Consider the following 18,084-nt stretch of genomic DNA (forward strand, 5'->3'; position numbering starts at 1 on the left):
CCATCCGATCACCCATCGTCCATCAAAACACACAGCTAGCCAGGCAACCAGCCGTTCAATCATCTATCCATCCAATCAACCTATTCACCAACCACCCACCAGCAACCAGCCAGCCAGCCAAACATCCAAACATCCAAACATCCATCCAAACATCCAACCACCTCCTCACCCAACGAGCCACACACTCATCCCACCACCCGAACCCCCATCACTGCCTCCCTCCAGGCGTCCCTCTCTCTCCCCCTCCCTTACTGCCTTCAACCCTGCCTGCACCCGTCCCCCCATCCAGCCCCCGGTCAACACCCAAGAGAAGTTCCCCTTTCCCAGATGGGCCAAAGATCTTGAACGGGCCCTGCCCCAGCTCCTGACACACTCCAAACCCAGCGCCACCAAGGGCACGGGTGGTCCCACAGACCCACTCACCTGTGACGGCGTCGGTGGAGACGGGGCCCAGGCGCTTCCGACCCCACACCCCGTACAGGTTGAACTTGTAGCGCCGGGACGGCGACAGCCCAGGCACGCTCACCGTGCGCGAACCACCGTCCACGGGCAGCACCTGGGGCTGGCCCTGTGCATCCCTGTACTGCACCGTGAAGGAGTCAAAGGTGCCCTCGGGGACGCTCCACTCCAGCTGGACGGAGTCGGGGGCGACCCGGGAGGCCGTGAGCTCGCCCAGGATCGGCTGGGATGGTGGCTCCTCTGATGGCGGTTCCTCCGATGGCGGGGATGAGGCTGCCATGGAGAGGCACAACGTAGAGCACACAGGGGAGCATCCCTCCCTCCCGCCCTCCCAACCTCCCTCCAGTAAACTCCGCCAACCATCCAACCGCGCATCCGTCCAACCGGCTGTTTTACCTCTCCATCCATCCATGCTTCCAGCCATCCCGTCACCCCTTGCTCCAAGCACCATTTTCCATCCACCCGCCCGCAAATTCAACCATCCAAACAGCAATCCAGTTGTCCAGACCAACACCCATTCCTCCCCGCTGCCACCCACCCCACCATTCGTAATGCCAGCCTCGCCAGCCATCCGCTGGCAAATTTGTTCCTCAGCTAGAGCATTCATCCATCCATCAATCTCTTTCACCATCCGCCCGTCTGTCCTCCCACCCGTCTGCCCTGCCATCCATGCAGCCTCCACTGATCCATCCACCCACCCACCCACCCACCTCTCCTCCCACTCAACCAGAGTTGGGAACACAATTCCCTTCATCCAGCTACTTATCCTTCCTTTCCCAGGTCCATTCCCTTCAACATCCATCCCTCCATCCCTCCTCCATCCCTCCATTCCACTCTCCGACCTTGCACGTGCCCTTCCCTACATCCCTCCCCAACTCAATGTCTAAGAGATGTTCCCACTCAACGGGCTCCAGCCCCACAACACACCCAGGGCCCACAGGGGACACAGACGGGGCCCACAGAACCCCTCACCTGTGACGGCGTCGGTGGAGACGGGGCCCAGGCGCTTCCGACCCCACACCCCGTACAGGTTGAACTTGTAGCGCCGGGACGGCGACAGCCCAGGCACGCTCACCGTGCGCGAACCACCGTCCACGGGCAGCACCTGGGGCTGGCCCTGTGCATCCCTGTACTGCACCGTGAAGGAGTCAAAGGTGCCCTCGGGGACGCTCCACTCCAGCTGGATGGAGTCGGGGGCGACCCGGGAGGCCGTGAGCTCGCCCAGGCGGGGCTGGGTCGGTGGTTCCTCCTCAGGCTCGGCTGCAGCTGCAACAGACAGGGCACAATGCAGGGCATAAACATCAAAGTGTCTGTCCATCCATCCATCCATCCATCCATTTTTCTACCCAACCATCCGTCTCTCCATCCACGCATACGTTCGACTAATCATCCCTCCAGGTGTCAGTTCCCCCAACCATCCACCCCCGGCTCCTTCCATCCATCCCTAACACCCTTCCACCCACCAGCCTTCCAGCCACCCACACATGCAGCCTTCCACTCTACACCTGCCTGTCCATTCATCCCTCTCATCATCCAACCATCAGCCACATCACCCAAACAATCTATCTACTCCTTAAGGCAGGTTTTTGGTCACCCATGTCGTCATCCCTTCGTTCATCCATGTCCTCGACATGCCTTTCATCCAACCACCAATCCTTTTGACAAGCTCTCCACGCAACCTTCTCTCCCGCCATTTCTCCGTCCAACCATCCCTCCTTCCATCCCTCCAATCAACCATTTTTCCAGGCACTATTCCATCCAGCGGTCCTTGAACCCATTCCTCTACCCAACCATCCGATCACCCATCGTCCATCAAAACACACAGCTAGCCAGGCAACCAGCCGTTCAATCATCTATCCATCCAATCAACCTATTCACCAACCACCCACCAGCAACCAGCCAGCCAGCCAAACATCCAAACATCCATCCAAACATCCAACCACCTCCTCACCCAACGAGCCACACACTCATCCCACCACCCGAACCCCCATCACTGCCTCCCTCCAGGCGTCCCTCTCTCTCCCCCTCCCTTACTGCCTTCAACCCTGCCTGCACCCGTCCCCCCATCCAGCCCCCGGTCAACACCCAAGAGAAGTTCCCCTTTCCCAGATGGGCCAAAGATCTTGAACGGGCCCTGCCCCAGCTCCTGACACACTCCAAACCCAGCGCCACCAAGGGCACGGGTGGTCCCACAGACCCACTCACCTGTGACGGCGTCGGTGGAGACGGGGCCCAGGCGCTTCCGACCCCACACCCCGTACAGGTTGAACTTGTAGCGCCGGGACGGCGACAGCCCAGGCACGCTCACCGTGCGCGAACCACCGTCCACGGGCAGCACCTGGGGCTGGCCCTGTGCATCCCTGTACTGCACCGTGAAGGAGTCAAAGGTGCCCTCGGGGACGCTCCACTCCAGCTGGACGGAGTCGGGGGCGACCCGGGAGGCCGTGAGCTCGCCCAGGATCGGCTGGGATGGTGGCTCCTCTGATGGCGGTTCCTCCGATGGCGGGGATGAGGCTGCCATGGAGAGGCACAACGTAGAGCACACAGGGGAGCATCCCTCCCTCCCGCCCTCCCAACCTCCCTCCAGTAAACTCCGCCAACCATCCAACCGCGCATCCGTCCAACCGGCTGTTTTACCTCTCCATCCATCCATGCTTCCAGCCATCCCGTCACCCCTTGCTCCAAGCACCATTTTCCATCCACCCGCCCGCAAATTCAACCATCCAAACAGCAATCCAGTTGTCCAGACCAACACCCATTCCTCCCCGCTGCCACCCACCCCACCATTCGTAATGCCAGCCTCGCCAGCCATCCGCTGGCAAATTTGTTCCTCAGCTAGAGCATTCATCCATCCATCAATCTCTTTCACCATCCGCCCGTCTGTCCTCCCACCCGTCTGCCCTGCCATCCATGCAGCCTCCACTGATCCATCCACCCACCCACCCACCCACCTCTCCTCCCACTCAACCAGAGTTGGGAACACAATTCCCTTCATCCAGCTACTTATCCTTCCTTTCCCAGGTCCATTCCCTTCAACATCCATCCCTCCATCCCTCCTCCATCCCTCCATTCCACTCTCCGACCTTGCACGTGCCCTTCCCTACATCCCTCCCCAACTCAATGTCTAAGAGATGTTCCCACTCAACGGGCTCCAGCCCCACAACAAACCCAGGGCCCACAGGGGACACAGACGGGGCCCACAGAACCCCTCACCTGTGACGGCGTCGGTGGAGACGGGGCCCAGGCGCTTCCGACCCCACACCCCGTACAGGTTGAACTTGTAGCGCCGGGACGGCGACAGCCCAGGCACGCTCACCGTGCGCGAACCACCGTCCACGGGCAGCACCTGGGGCTGGCCCTGTGCATCCCTGTACTGCACCGTGAAGGAGTCAAAGGTGCCCTCGGGGACGCTCCACTCCAGCTGGATGGAGTCGGGGGCGACCCGGGAGGCCGTGAGCTCGCCCAGGCGGGGCTGGGTCGGTGGTTCCTCCTCAGGCTCGGCTGCAGCTGCAACAGACAGGGCACAATGCAGGGCATAAACATCAAAGTGTCTGTCCATCCATCCATCCATCCATCCATCCATCCATCCATCCATCCATTTTTCTACCCAACCATCCGTCTCTCCATCCACGCATACGTTCGACTAATCATCCCTCCAGGTATCAGTTCCCCCAAGCATCCACCCCCCGGCTCCTTCCATCCATCCCTAACACCCTTCCACCCACCAGCCTTCCAGCCACCCACACATGCAGCCTTCCACTCTACACCTGCCTGTCCATTCATCCCTCTCATCATCCAACCATCAGCCACATCACCCAAACAATCTATCTACTCCTTAAGGCAGGTTTTTGGTCACCCATGTCGTCATCCCTTCGTTCATCCATGTCCTCGACATGCCTTTCATCCAACCACCAATCCTTTTGACAAGCTCTCCACGCAACCTTCTCTCCCGCCATTTCTCCGTCCAACCATCCCTCCTTCCATCCCTCCAATCAACCATTTTTCCAGGCACTATTCCATCCAGCGGTCCTTGAACCCATTCCTCTACCCAACCATCCGATCACCCATCGTCCATCAAAACACACAGCTAGCCAGGCAACCAGCCGTTCAATCATCTATCCATCCAATCAACCTATTCACCAACCACCCACCAGCAACCAGCCAGCCAGCCAAACATCCAAACATCCATCCAAACATCCAACCACCTCCTCACCCAACGAGCCACACACTCATCCCACCACCCGAACCCCCATCACTGCCTCCCTCCAGGCGTCCCTCTCTCTCCCCCTCCCTTACTGCCTTCAACCCTGCCTGCACCCGTCCCCCCATCCAGCCCCCGGTCAACACCCAAGAGAAGTTCCCCTTTCCCAGATGGGCCAAAGATCTTGAACGGGCCCTGCCCCAGCTCCTGACACACTCCAAACCCAGCGCCACCAAGGGCACGGGTGGTCCCACAGACCCACTCACCTGTGACGGCGTCGGTGGAGACGGGGCCCAGGCGCTTCCGACCCCACACCCCGTACAGGTTGAACTTGTAGCGCCGGGACGGCGACAGCCCAGGCACGCTCACCGTGCGCGAACCACCGTCCACGGGCAGCACCTGGGGCTGGCCCTGTGCATCCCTGTACTGCACCGTGAAGGAGTCAAAGGTGCCCTCGGGGACGCTCCACTCCAGCTGGACGGAGTCGGGGGCGACCCGGGAGGCCGTGAGCTCGCCCAGGATCGGCTGGGATGGTGGCTCCTCTGATGGCGGTTCCTCCGATGGCGGGGATGAGGCTGCCATGGAGAGGCACAACGTAGAGCACACAGGGGAGCATCCCTCCCTCCCGCCCTCCCAACCTCCCTCCAGTAAACTCCGCCAACCATCCAACCGCGCATCCGTCCAACCGGCTGTTTTACCTCTCCATCCATCCATGCTTCCAGCCATCCCGTCACCCCTTGCTCCAAGCACCATTTTCCATCCACCCGCCCGCAAATTCAACCATCCAAACAGCAATCCAGTTGTCCAGACCAACACCCATTCCTCCCCGCTGCCACCCACCCCACCATTCGTAATGCCAGCCTCGCCAGCCATCCGCTGGCAAATTTGTTCCTCAGCTAGAGCATTCATCCATCCATCAATCTCTTTCACCATCCGCCCGTCTGTCCTCCCACCCGTCTGCCCTGCCATCCATGCAGCCTCCACTGATCCATCCACCCACCCACCCACCCACCTCTCCTCCCACTCAACCAGAGTTGGGAACACAATTCCCTTCATCCAGCTACTTATCCTTCCTTTCCCAGGTCCATTCCCTTCAACATCCATCCCTCCATCCCTCCTCCATCCCTCCATTCCACTCTCCGACCTTGCACGTGCCCTTCCCTACATCCCTCCCCAACTCAATGTCTAAGAGATGTTCCCACTCAACGGGCTCCAGCCCCACAACAAACCCAGGGCCCACAGGGGACACAGACGGGGCCCACAGAACCCCTCACCTGTGACGGCGTCGGTGGAGACGGGGCCCAGGCGCTTCCGACCCCACACCCCGTACAGGTTGAACTTGTAGCGCCGGGACGGCGACAGCCCAGGCACGCTCACCGTGCGCGAACCACCGTCCACGGGCAGCACCTGGGGCTGGCCCTGTGCATCCCTGTACTGCACCGTGAAGGAGTCAAAGGTGCCCTCGGGGACGCTCCACTCCAGCTGGATGGAGTCGGGGGCGACCCGGGAGGCCGTGAGCTCGCCCAGGCGGGGCTGGGTCGGTGGTTCCTCCTCAGGCTCGGCTGCAGCTGCAACAGACAGGGCACAATGCAGGGCATAAACATCAAAGTGTCTGTCCATCCATCCATCCATCCATCCATCCATCCATCCATCCATCCATTTTTCTACCCAACCATCCGTCTCTCCATCCACGCATACGTTCGACTAATCATCCCTCCAGGTATCAGTTCCCCCAAGCATCCACCCCCCGGCTCCTTCCATCCATCCCTAACACCCTTCCACCCACCAGCCTTCCAGCCACCCACACATGCAGCCTTCCACTCTACACCTGCCTGTCCATTCATCCCTCTCATCATCCAACCATCAGCCACATCACCCAAACAATCTATCTACTCCTTAAGGCAGGTTTTTGGTCACCCATGTCGTCATCCCTTCATTCATCCATGTCCTCGACATGCCTTTCATCCAACCACCAATCCTTTTGACAAGCTCTCCACGCAACCTTCTCTCCCGCCATTTCTCCGTCCAACCATCCCTCCTTCCATCCCTCCAATCAACCATTTTTCCAGGCACTATTCCATCCAGCGGTCCTTGAACCCATTCCTCTACCCAACCATCCGATCACCCATCGTCCATCAAAACACACAGCTAGCCAGGCAACCAGCCGTTCAATCACCTATCCATCCAATCAACCTATTCACCAACCACCCACCAGCAACCAGCCAGCCAGCCAAACATCCAAACATCCATCCAAACATCCAACCACCTCCTCACCCAACGAGCCACACACTCATCCCACCACCCGAACCCCCATCACTGCCTCCCTCCAGGCGTCCCTCTCTCTCCCCCTCCCTTACTGCCTTCAACCCTGCCTGCACCCGTCCCCCCATCCAGCCCCCGGTCAACACCCAAGAGAAGTTCCCCTTTCCCAGATGGGCCAAAGATCTTGAACGGGCCCTGCCCCAGCTCCTGACACACTCCAAACCCAGCGCCACCAAGGGCACGGGTGGTCCCACAGACCCACTCACCTGTGACGGCGTCAGTGGAGACGGGGCCCAGGCGCTTCCGACCCCACACCCCGTACAGGTTGAACTTGTAGCGCCGGGACGGCGACAGCCCAGGCACGCTCACCGTGCGCGAACCACCGTCCACAGGCAGCACCTGGGGCTGGCCCTGTGCATCCCTGTACTGCACCGTGAAGGAGTCAAAGGTGCCCTCGGGGACGCTCCACTCCAGCTGGATGGAGTCGGGGGCGACCCGGGAGGCCGTGAGCTCGCCCAGGATCGGCTGGGATGGTGGCTCCTCTGATGGCGGTTCCTCCGATGGCGGGGATGAGGCTGCCATGGAGAGGCACAACGTAGAGCACACAGGGGAGCATCCCTCCCTCCCGCCCTCCCAACCTCCCTCCAGTAAACTCCGCCAACCATCCAACCGCGCATCCGTCCAACCGGCTGTTTTACCTCTCCATCCATCCATGCTTCCAGCCATCCCGTCACCCCTTGCTCCAAGCACCATTTTCCATCCACCCGCCCGCAAATTCAACCATCCAAACAGCAATCCAGTTGTCCAGACCAACACCCATTCCTCCCCGCTGCCACCCACCCCACCATTCGTAATGCCAGCCTCGCCAGCCATCCGCTGGCAAATTTGTTCCTCAGCTAGAGCATTCATCCATCCATCAATCTCTTTCACCATCCGCCCGTCTGTCCTCCCACCCGTCTGCCCTGCCATCCATGCAGCCTCCACTGGTCCATCCACCCACCCACCCACCCACCTCTCCTCCCACTCAACCAGAGTTGGGAACACAATTCCCTTCATCCAGCTACTTATCCTTCCTTTCCCAGGTCCATTCCCTTCAACATCCATCCCTCCATCCCTCCTCCATCCCTCCATTCCACTCTCCGACCTTGCACGTGCCCTTCCCTACATCCCTCCCCAACTCAATGTCTAAGAGATGTTCCCACTCAACGGGCTCCAGCCCCACAACAAACCCAGGGCCCACAGGGGACACAGACGGGGCCCACAGAACCCCTCACCTGTGACGGCGTCGGTGGAGACGGGGCCCAGGCGCTTCCGACCCCACACCCCGTACAGGTTGAACTTGTAGCGCCGGGACGGCGACAGCCCAGGCACGCTCACCGTGCGCGAACCACCGTCCACGGGCAGCACCTGGGGCTGGCCCTGTGCATCCCTGTACTGCACCGTGAAGGAGTCAAAGGTGCCCTCGGGGACGCTCCACTCCAGCTGGATGGAGTCGGGGGCGACCCGGGAGGCCGTGAGCTCGCCCAGGCGGGGCTGGGTCGGTGGTTCCTCCTCAGGCTCGGCTGCAGCTGCAACAGACAGGGCACAATGCAGGGCATAAACATCAAAGTGTCTGTCCATCCATCCATCCATCCATCCATCCATCCATCCATCCATTTTTCTACCCAACCATCCGTCTCTCCATCCACGCATACGTTCGACTAATCATCCCTCCAGGTATCAGTTCCCCCAAGCATCCACCCCCCGGCTCCTTCCATCCATCCCTAACACCCTTCCACCCACCAGCCTTCCAGCCACCCACACATGCAGCCTTCCACTCTACACCTGCCTGTCCATTCATCCCTCTCATCATCCAACCATCAGCCACATCACCCAAACAATCTATCTACTCCTTAAGGCAGGTTTTTGGTCACCCATGTCGTCATCCCTTCATTCATCCATGTCCTCGACATGCCTTTCATCCAACCACCAATCCTTTTGACAAGCTCTCCACGCAACCTTCTCTCCCACCATTTCTCCGTCCAACCATCCCTCCTTCCATCCCTCCAATCAACCATTTTTCCAGGCACTATTCCATCCAGCGGTCCTTGAACCCATTCCTCTACCCAACCATCCGATCACCCATCGTCCATCAAAACACACAGCTAGCCAGGCAACCAGCCGTTCAATCACCTATCCATCCAATCAACCTATTCACCAACCACCCACCAGCAACCAGCCAGCCAGCCAAACATCCAAACATCCATCCAAACATCCAACCACCTCCTCACCCAACGAGCCACACACTCATCCCACCACCCGAACCCCCATCACTGCCTCCCTCCAGGCGTCCCTCTCTCTCCCCCTCCCTTACTGCCTTCAACCCTGCCTGCACCCGTCCCCCCATCCAGCCCCCGGTCAACACCCAAGAGAAGTTCCCCTTTCCCAGATGGGCCAAAGATCTTGAACGGGCCCTGCCCCAGCTCCTGACACACTCCAAACCCAGCGCCACCAAGGGCACGGGTGGTCCCACAGACCCACTCACCTGTGACGGCGTCGGTGGAGACGGGGCCCAGGCGCTTCCGACCCCACACCCCGTACAGGTTGAACTTGTAGCGCCGGGACGGCGACAGCCCAGGCACGCTCACCGTGCGCGAACCACCGTCCACGGGCAGCACCTGGGGCTGGCCCTGTGCATCCCTGTACTGCACCGTGAAGGAGTCAAAGGTGCCCTCGGGGACGCTCCACTCCAGCTGGATGGAGTCGGGGGCGACCCGGGAGGCCGTGAGCTCGCCCAGGCGGGGCTGGGTCGGTGGTTCCTCCTCAGGCTCGGCTGCAGCTGCAACAGACAGGGCACAATGCAGGGCATAAACATCAAAGTGTCTGTCCATCCATCCATCCATCCATCCATCCATCCATTTTTCTACCCAACCATCCGTCTCTCCATCCACGCATACGTTCGACTAATCATCCCTCCAGGTGTCAGTTCCCCCAAGCATCCACCCCCCGGCTCCTTCCATCCATCCCTAACACCCTTCCACCCACCAGCCTTCCAGCCACCCACACATGCAGCCTTCCACTCTACACCTGCCTGTCCATTCATCCCTCTCATCATCCAACCATCAGCCACATCACCCAAACAATCTATCTACTCCTTAAGGCAGGTTTTTGGTCACCCATGTCGTCATCCCTTCGTTCATCCATGTCCTCGACATGCCTTTCATCCAACCACCAATCCTTTTGACAAGCTCTCCACGCAACCTTCTCTCCCGCCATTTCTCCGTCCAACCATCCCTCCTTCCATCCCTCCAATCAACCATTTTTCCAGGCACTATTCCATCCAGCGGTCCTTGAACCCATTCCTCTACCCAACCATCCAATCACCCATCGTCCATCAAAACACACAGCTAGCCAGGCAACCAGCCGTTCAATCATCTATCCATCCAATCAACCTATTCACCAACCACCCACCAGCAACCAGCCAGCCAGCCAAACATCCAAACATCCAAACATCCATCCAAACATCCACCCATCCATCCAAACATCCAACCACCTCCTCACCCAACGAGCCACACACTCATCCCACCACCCGAACCCCCATCACTGCCTCCCTCCAGGCGTCCCTCTCTCTCCCCCTCCCTTACTGCCTTCAACCCTGCCTGCACCCGTCCCCCCATCCAGCCCCCGGTCAACACCCAAGAGAAGTTCCCCTTTCCCAGATGGGCCAAAGATCTTGAACGGGCCCTGCCCCAGCTCCTGACACACTCCAAACCCAGCGCCACCAAGGGCACGGGTGGTCCCACAGACCCACTCACCTGTGACGGCGTCGGTGGAGACGGGGCCCAGGCGCTTCCGACCCCACACCCCGTACAGGTTGAACTTGTAGCGCCGGGACGGCGACAGCCCAGGCACGCTCACCGTGCGCGAACCACCGTCCACGGGCAGCACCTGGGGCTGGCCCTGTGCATCCCTGTACTGCACCGTGAAGGAGTCAAAGGTGCCCTCGGGGACGCTCCACTCCAGCTGGACGGAGTCGGGGGCGACCCGGGAGGCCGTGAGCTCGCCCAGGATCGGCTGGGATGGTGGCTCCTCTGATGGCGGTTCCTCCGATGGCGGGGATGAGGCTGCCATGGAGAGGCACAACGTAGAGCACACAGGGGAGCATCCCTCCCTCCCGCCCTCCCAACCTCCCTCCAGTAAACTCCGCCAACCATCCAACCGCGCATCCGTCCAACCGGCTGTTTTACCTCTCCATCCATCCATGCTTCCAGCCATCCCGTCACCCCTTGCTCCAAGCACCATTTTCCATCCACCCGCCCGCAAATTCAACCATCCAAACAGCAATCCAGTTGTCCAGACCAACACCCATTCCTCCCCGCTGCCACCCACCCCACCATTCGTAATGCCAGCCTCGCCAGCCATCCGCTGGCAAATTTGTTCCTCAGCTAGAGCATTCATCCATCCATCAATCTCTTTCACCATCCGCCCGTCTGTCCTCCCACCCGTCTGCCCTGCCATCCATGCAGCCTCCACTGATCCATCCACCCACCCACCCACCCACCTCTCCTCCCACTCAACCAGAGTTGGGAACACAATTCCCTTCATCCAGCTACTTATCCTTCCTTTCCCAGGTCCATTCCCTTCAACATCCATCCCTCCATCCCTCCTCCATCCCTCCATTCCACTCTCCGACCTTGCACGTGCCCTTCCCTACATCCCTCCCCAACTCAATGTCTAAGAGATGTTCCCACTCAACGGGCTCCAGCCCCACAACAAACCCAGGGCCCACAGGGGACACAGACGGGGCCCACAGAACCCCTCACCTGTGACGGCGTCGGTGGAGACGGGGCCCAGGCGCTTCCGACCCCACACCCCGTACAGGTTGAACTTGTAGCGCCGGGACGGCGACAGCCCAGGCACGCTCACCGTGCGCGAACCACCGTCCACGGGCAGCACCTGGGGCTGGCCCTGTGCATCCCTGTACTGCACCGTGAAGGAGTCAAAGGTGCCCTCGGGGACGCTCCACTCCAGCTGGATGGAGTCGGGGGCGACCCGGGAGGCCGTGAGCTCGCCCAGGCGGGGCTGGGTCGGTGGTTCCTCCTCAGGCTCGGCTGCAGCTGCAACAGACAGGGCACAATGCAGGGCATAAACATCAAAGTGTCTGTCCATCCATCCATCCATCCATCCATTTTTCTACCCAACCATCCGTCTCTCCATCCACGCATACGTTCGACTAATCATCCCTCCAGGTGTCAGTTCCCCCAACCATCCACCCCCCGCTCCTTCCATCCATCCCTAACACCCTTCCACCCACCAGCCTTCCAGCCACCCACACATGCAGCCTTCCACTCTACACCTGCCTGTCCATTCATCCCTCTCATCATCCAACCATCAGCCACATCACCCAAACAATCTATCTACTCCTTAAGGCAGGTTTTTGGTCACCCATGTCGTCATCCCTTCCTTCATCCATGTCCTCGACATGCCTTTCATCCAACCACCAATCCTTTTGACAAGCTCTCCACGCAACCTTCTCTCCCGCCATTTCTCCGTCCAACCATCCCTCCTTCCATCCCTCCAATCAACCATTTTTCCAGGCACTATTCCATCCAGCGGTCCTTGAACCCATTCCTCTACCCAACCATCCGATCACCCATCGTCCATCAAAACACACAGCTAGCCAGGCAACCAGCCGTTCAATCATCTATCCATCCAATCAACCTATTCACCAACCACCCACCAGCAACCAGCCAGCCAGCCAAACATCCAAACATCCAAACATCCATCCAAACATCCACCCATCCATCCAAACATCCAACCACCTCCTCACCCAACGAGCCACACACTCATCCCACCACCCGAACCCCCATCACTGCCTCCCTCCAGGCGTCCCTCTCTCTCCCCCTCCCTTACTGCCTTCAACCCTGCCTGCACCCGTCCCCCCATCCAGCCCCCGGTCAACACCCAAGAGAAGTTCCCCTTTCCCAGATGGGCCAAAGATCTTGAACGGGCCCTGCCCCAGCTCCTGACACACTCCAAACCCAGCGCCACCAAGGGCACGGGTGGTCCCACAGACCCACTCACCTGTGACGGCGTCGGTGGAGACGGGGCCCAGGCGCTTCCGACCCCACACCCCGTACAGGTTGAACTTGTAGCGCCGGGACGGCGACAGCCCAGGCACGCTCACCGTGCGCGAACCACCGTCCACGGGCAGCACCTGGGGCTGGCCCTGTGCATCCCTGTACTGCACCGTGAAGGAGTCAAAGGTGCCCTCGGGGACGCTCCACTCCAGCTGGACGGAGTCGGGGGCGACCCGGGAGGCCGTGAGCTCGCCCAGGATCGGCTGGGATGGTGGCTCCTCTGATGGCGGTTCCTCCGATGGCGGGGATGAGGCTGCCATGGAGAGGCACAACGTAGAGCACACAGGGGAGCATCCCTCCCTCCCGCCCTCCCAACCTCCCTCCAGTAAACTCCGCCAACCATCCAACCGCGCATCCGTCCAACCGGCTGTTTTACCTCTCCATCCATCCATGCTTCCAGCCATCCCGTCACCCCTTGCTCCAAGCACCATTTTCCATCCACCCGCCCACAAATTCAACCATCCAAACAGCAATCCAGTTGTCCAGACCAACACCCATTCCTCCCCGCTGCCACCCACCCCACCATTCGTAATGCCAGCCTCGCCAGCCATCCGCTGGCAAATTTGTTCCTCAGCTAGAGCATTCATCCATCCATCAATCTCTTTCACCATCCGCCCGTCTGTCCTCCCACCCGTCTGCCCTGCCATCCATGCAGCCTCCACTGGTCCACCCACCCACCCACCCACCCACCTCTCCTCCCACTCAACCAGAGTTGGGAACACAATTCCCTTCATCCAGCTACTTATCCTTCCTTTCCCAGGTCCATTCCCTTCAACATCCATCCCTCCATCCCTCCTCCATCCCTCCATTCCACTCTCCGACCTTGCACGTGCCCTTCCCTACATCCCTCCCCAACTCAATGTCTAAGAGATGTTCCCACTCAACGGGCTCCAGCCCCACAACAAACCCAGGGCCCACAGGGGACACAGACGGGGCCCACAGAACCCCTCACCTGTGACGGCGTCGGTGGAGACGGGGCCCAGGCGCTTCCGACCCCACACCCCGTACAGGTTGAACTTGTAGCGCCGGGACGGCGACAGCCCAGGCACGCTCACCGTGCGCGAACCACCGTCCACGGGCAGCACCTGGGGCTGGCCCTGTGCATCCCTGTACTGCACCGTGAAGGAGTCAAAGGTGCCCTCGGGGACGCTCCACTCCAGCTGGATGGAGTCGGGGGCGACCCGGGAGGCTGTGAGCTCGCCCAGGCGGGGCTGGGTCGGTGGTTCCTCCTCAGGCTCGGCTGCAGCTGCTACAGACAGGGCACAATGCAGGGCATAAACATCAAAGTGTCCGTCCATCCATCCATCCATCCATCCATCCATTTTTCTACCCAACCATCCATCTCTCCATCCACGCATACGTTCGACTAATCATCCCTCCAGGTGTCAGTTCCCCCAACCATCCACCCCCCGCTCCTTCCATCCATCCCTAACACCCTTCCACCCACCAGCCTTCCAGCCACCCACACATGCAGCCTTCCACTCTACACCTGCCTGTCCATTCATCCCTCTCATCATCCAACCATCAGCCACATCACCCAAACAATCTATCTACTCCTTAAGGCAGGTTTTTGGTCACCCATGTCGTCATCCCTTCGTTCATCCATGTCCTCGACATGCCTTTCATCCAACCACCAATCCTTTTGACAAGCTCTCCACGCAACCTTCTCTCCCGCCATTTCTCCGTCCAACCATCCCTCCTTCCATCCCTCCAATCAACCATTTTTCCAGGCACTATTCCATCCAGCGGTCCTTGAACCCATTCCTCTACCCAACCATCCGATCACCCATCGTCCATCAAAACACACAGCTAGCCAGGCAACCAGCCGTTCAATCATCTATCCATCCAATCAACCTATTCACCAACCACCCACCAGCAACCAGCCAGCCAGCCAAACATCCAAACATCCAAACATCCATCCAAACATCCAACCACCTCCTCACCCAACGAGCCACACACTCATCCCACCACCCGAACCCCCATCACTGCCTCCCTCCAGGCGTCCCTCTCTCTCCCCCTCCCTTACTGCCTTCAACCCTGCCTGCACCCGTCCCCCCATCCAGCCCCCGGTCAACACCCAAGAGAAGTTCCCCTTTCCCAGATGGGCCAAAGATCTTGAACGGGCCCTGCCCCAGCTCCTGACACACTCCAAACCCAGCGCCACCAAGGGCACGGGTGGTCCCACAGACCCACTCACCTGTGACGGCGTCGGTGGAGACGGGGCCCAGGCGCTTCCGACCCCACACCCCGTACAGGTTGAACTTGTAGCGCCGGGACGGCGACAGCCCAGGCACGCTCACCGTGCGCGAACCACCGTCCACGGGCAGCACCTGGGGCTGGCCCTGTGCATCCCTGTACTGCACCGTGAAGGAGTCAAAGGTGCCCTCGGGGACGCTCCACTCCAGCTGGACGGAGTCGGGGGCGACCCGGGAGGCCGTGAGCTCGCCCAGGATCGGCTGGGATGGTGGCTCCTCTGATGGCGGTTCCTCCGATGGCGGGGATGAGGCTGCCATGGAGAGGCACAACGTAGAGCACACAGGGGAGCATCCCTCCCTCCCGCCCTCCCAACCTCCCTCCAGTAAACTCCGCCAACCATCCAACCGCGCATCCGTCCAACCGGCTGTTTTACCTCTCCATCCATCCATGCTTCCAGCCATCCCGTCACCCCTTGCTCCAAGCACCATTTTCCATCCACCCGCCCGCAAATTCAACCATCCAAACAGCAATCCAGTTGTCCAGACCAACACCCATTCCTCCCCGCTGCCACCCACCCCACCATTCGTAATGCCAGCCTCGCCAGCCATCCGCTGGCAAATTTGTTCCTCAGCTAGAGCATTCATCCATCCATCAATCTCTTTCACCATCCGCCCGTCTGTCCTCCCACCCGTCTGCCCTGCCATCCATGCAGCCTCCACTGGTCCACCCACCCACCCACCCACCCACCTCTCCTCCCACTCAACCAGAGTTGGGAACACAATTCCCTTCATCCAGCTACTTATCCTTCCTTTCCCAGGTCCATTCCCTTCAACATCCATCCCTCCATCCCTCCTCCATCCCTCCATTCCACTCTCCGACCTTGCACGTGCCCTTCCCTACATCCCTCCCCAACTCAATGTCTAAGAGATGTTCCCACTCAACGGGCTCCAGCCCCACAACAAACCCAGGGCCCACAGGGGACACAGACGGGGCCCACAGAACCCCTCACCTGTGACGGCGTCGGTGGAGACGGGGCCCAGGCGCTTCCGACCCCACACCCCGTACAGGTTGAACTTGTAGCGCCGGGACGGCGACAGCCCAGGCACGCTCACCGTGCGCGAACCACCGTCCACGGGCAGCACCTGGGGCTGGCCCTGTGCATCCCTGTACTGCACCGTGAAGGAGTCAAAGGTGCCCTCGGGGACGCTCCACTCCAGCTGGATGGAGTCGGGGGCGACCCGGGAGGCTGTGAGCTCGCCCAGGCGGGGCTGGGTCGGTGGTTCCTCCTCAGGCTCGGCTGCAGCTGCTACAGACAGGGCACAATGCAGGGCATAAACATCAAAGTGTCCGTCCATCCATCCATCCATCCATCCATCCATTTTTCTACCCAACCATCCGTCTCTCCATCCACGCATACGTTCGACTAATCATCCCTCCAGGTGTCAGTTCCCCCAACCATCCACCCCCCGCTCCTTCCATCCATCCCTAACACCCTTCCACCCACCAGCCTTCCAGCCACCCACACATGCAGCCTTCCACTCTACACCTGCCTGTCCATTCATCCCTCTCATCATCCAACCATCAGCCACATCACCCAAACAATCTATCTACTCCTTAAGGCAGGTTTTTGGTCACCCATGTCGTCATCCCTTCGTTCATCCATGTCCTCGACATGCCTTTCATCCAACCACCAATCCTTTTGACAAGCTCTCCACGCAACCTTCTCTCCCGCCATTTCTCCGTCCAACCATCCCTCCTTCCATCCCTCCAATCAACCATTTTTCCAGGCACTATTCCATCCAGCGGTCCTTGAACCCATTCCTCTACCCAACCATCCGATCACCCATCGTCCATCAAAACACACAGCTAGCCAGGCAACCAGCCGTTCAATCATCTATCCATCCAATCAACCTATTCACCAACCACCCACCAGCAACCAGCCAGCCAGCCAAACATCCAAACATCCAAACATCCATCCAAACATCCAACCACCTCCTCACCCAACGAGCCACACACTCATCCCACCACCCGAACCCCCATCACTGCCTCCCTCCAGGCGTCCCTCTCTCTCCCCCTCCCTTACTGCCTTCAACCCTGCCTGCACCCGTCCCCCCATCCAGCCCCCGGTCAACACCCAAGAGAAGTTCCCCTTTCCCAGATGGGCCAAAGATCTTGAACGGGCCCTGCCCCAGCTCCTGACACACTCCAAACCCAGCGCCACCAAGGGCACGGGTGGTCCCACAGACCCACTCACCTGTGACGGCGTCGGTGGAGACGGGGCCCAGGCGCTTCCGACCCCACACCCCGTACAGGTTGAACTTGTAGCGCCGGGACGGCGACAGCCCAGGCACGCTCACCGTGCGCGAACCACCGTCCACGGGCAGCACCTGGGGCTGGCCCTGTGCATCCCTGTACTGCACCGTGAAGGAGTCAAAGGTGCCCTCGGGGACGCTCCACTCCAGCTGGACGGAGTCGGGGGCGACCCGGGAGGCCGTGAGCTCGCCCAGGATCGGCTGGGATGGTGGCTCCTCTGATGGCGGTTCCTCCGATGGCGGGGATGAGGCTGCCATGGAGAGGCACAACGTAGAGCACACAGGGGAGCATCCCTCCCTCCCGCCCTCCCAACCTCCCTCCAGTAAACTCCGCCAACCATCCAACCGCGCATCCGTCCAACCAGCTGTTTTACCTCTCCATCCATCCATGCTTCCAGCCATCCCGTCACCCCTTGCTCCAAGCACCATTTTCCATCCACCCGCCCGCAAATTCAACCATCCAAACAGCAATCCAGTTGTCCAGACCAACACCCATTCCTCCCCGCTGCCACCCACCCCACCATTCGTAATGCCA

The 18,084-nt window shown here is 60.1% G+C and overlaps 1 protein-coding gene across 1 annotated transcript in view; it reads right to left on the bottom strand.

Moving 5' to 3' along the window:
• The window catches only part of LOC143171777 (tenascin-X-like), a 63,625-nt gene that overhangs the window by 32,829 nt on the left and 12,712 nt on the right, over positions 1 to 18,084 (bottom strand). Inside the window, 10 exon segments of the mRNA XM_076360857.1 lie at positions 1,432 to 1,725; positions 3,673 to 3,966; positions 5,935 to 6,222; positions 8,197 to 8,490; positions 9,447 to 9,740; positions 10,717 to 11,025; positions 11,725 to 12,018; positions 13,994 to 14,287; positions 15,239 to 15,547; positions 16,247 to 16,540. Coding sequence (XP_076216972.1) covers positions 1,432 to 1,725; positions 3,673 to 3,966; positions 5,935 to 6,222; positions 8,197 to 8,490; positions 9,447 to 9,740; positions 10,717 to 11,025; positions 11,725 to 12,018; positions 13,994 to 14,287; positions 15,239 to 15,547; positions 16,247 to 16,540 — 2,964 coding nt within the window.

This window comes from Aptenodytes patagonicus, chromosome 31, assembly GCF_965638725.1.
Source record: "Aptenodytes patagonicus chromosome 31, bAptPat1.pri.cur, whole genome shotgun sequence".
NCBI lineage: Eukaryota > Metazoa > Chordata > Aves > Sphenisciformes > Spheniscidae > Aptenodytes > Aptenodytes patagonicus.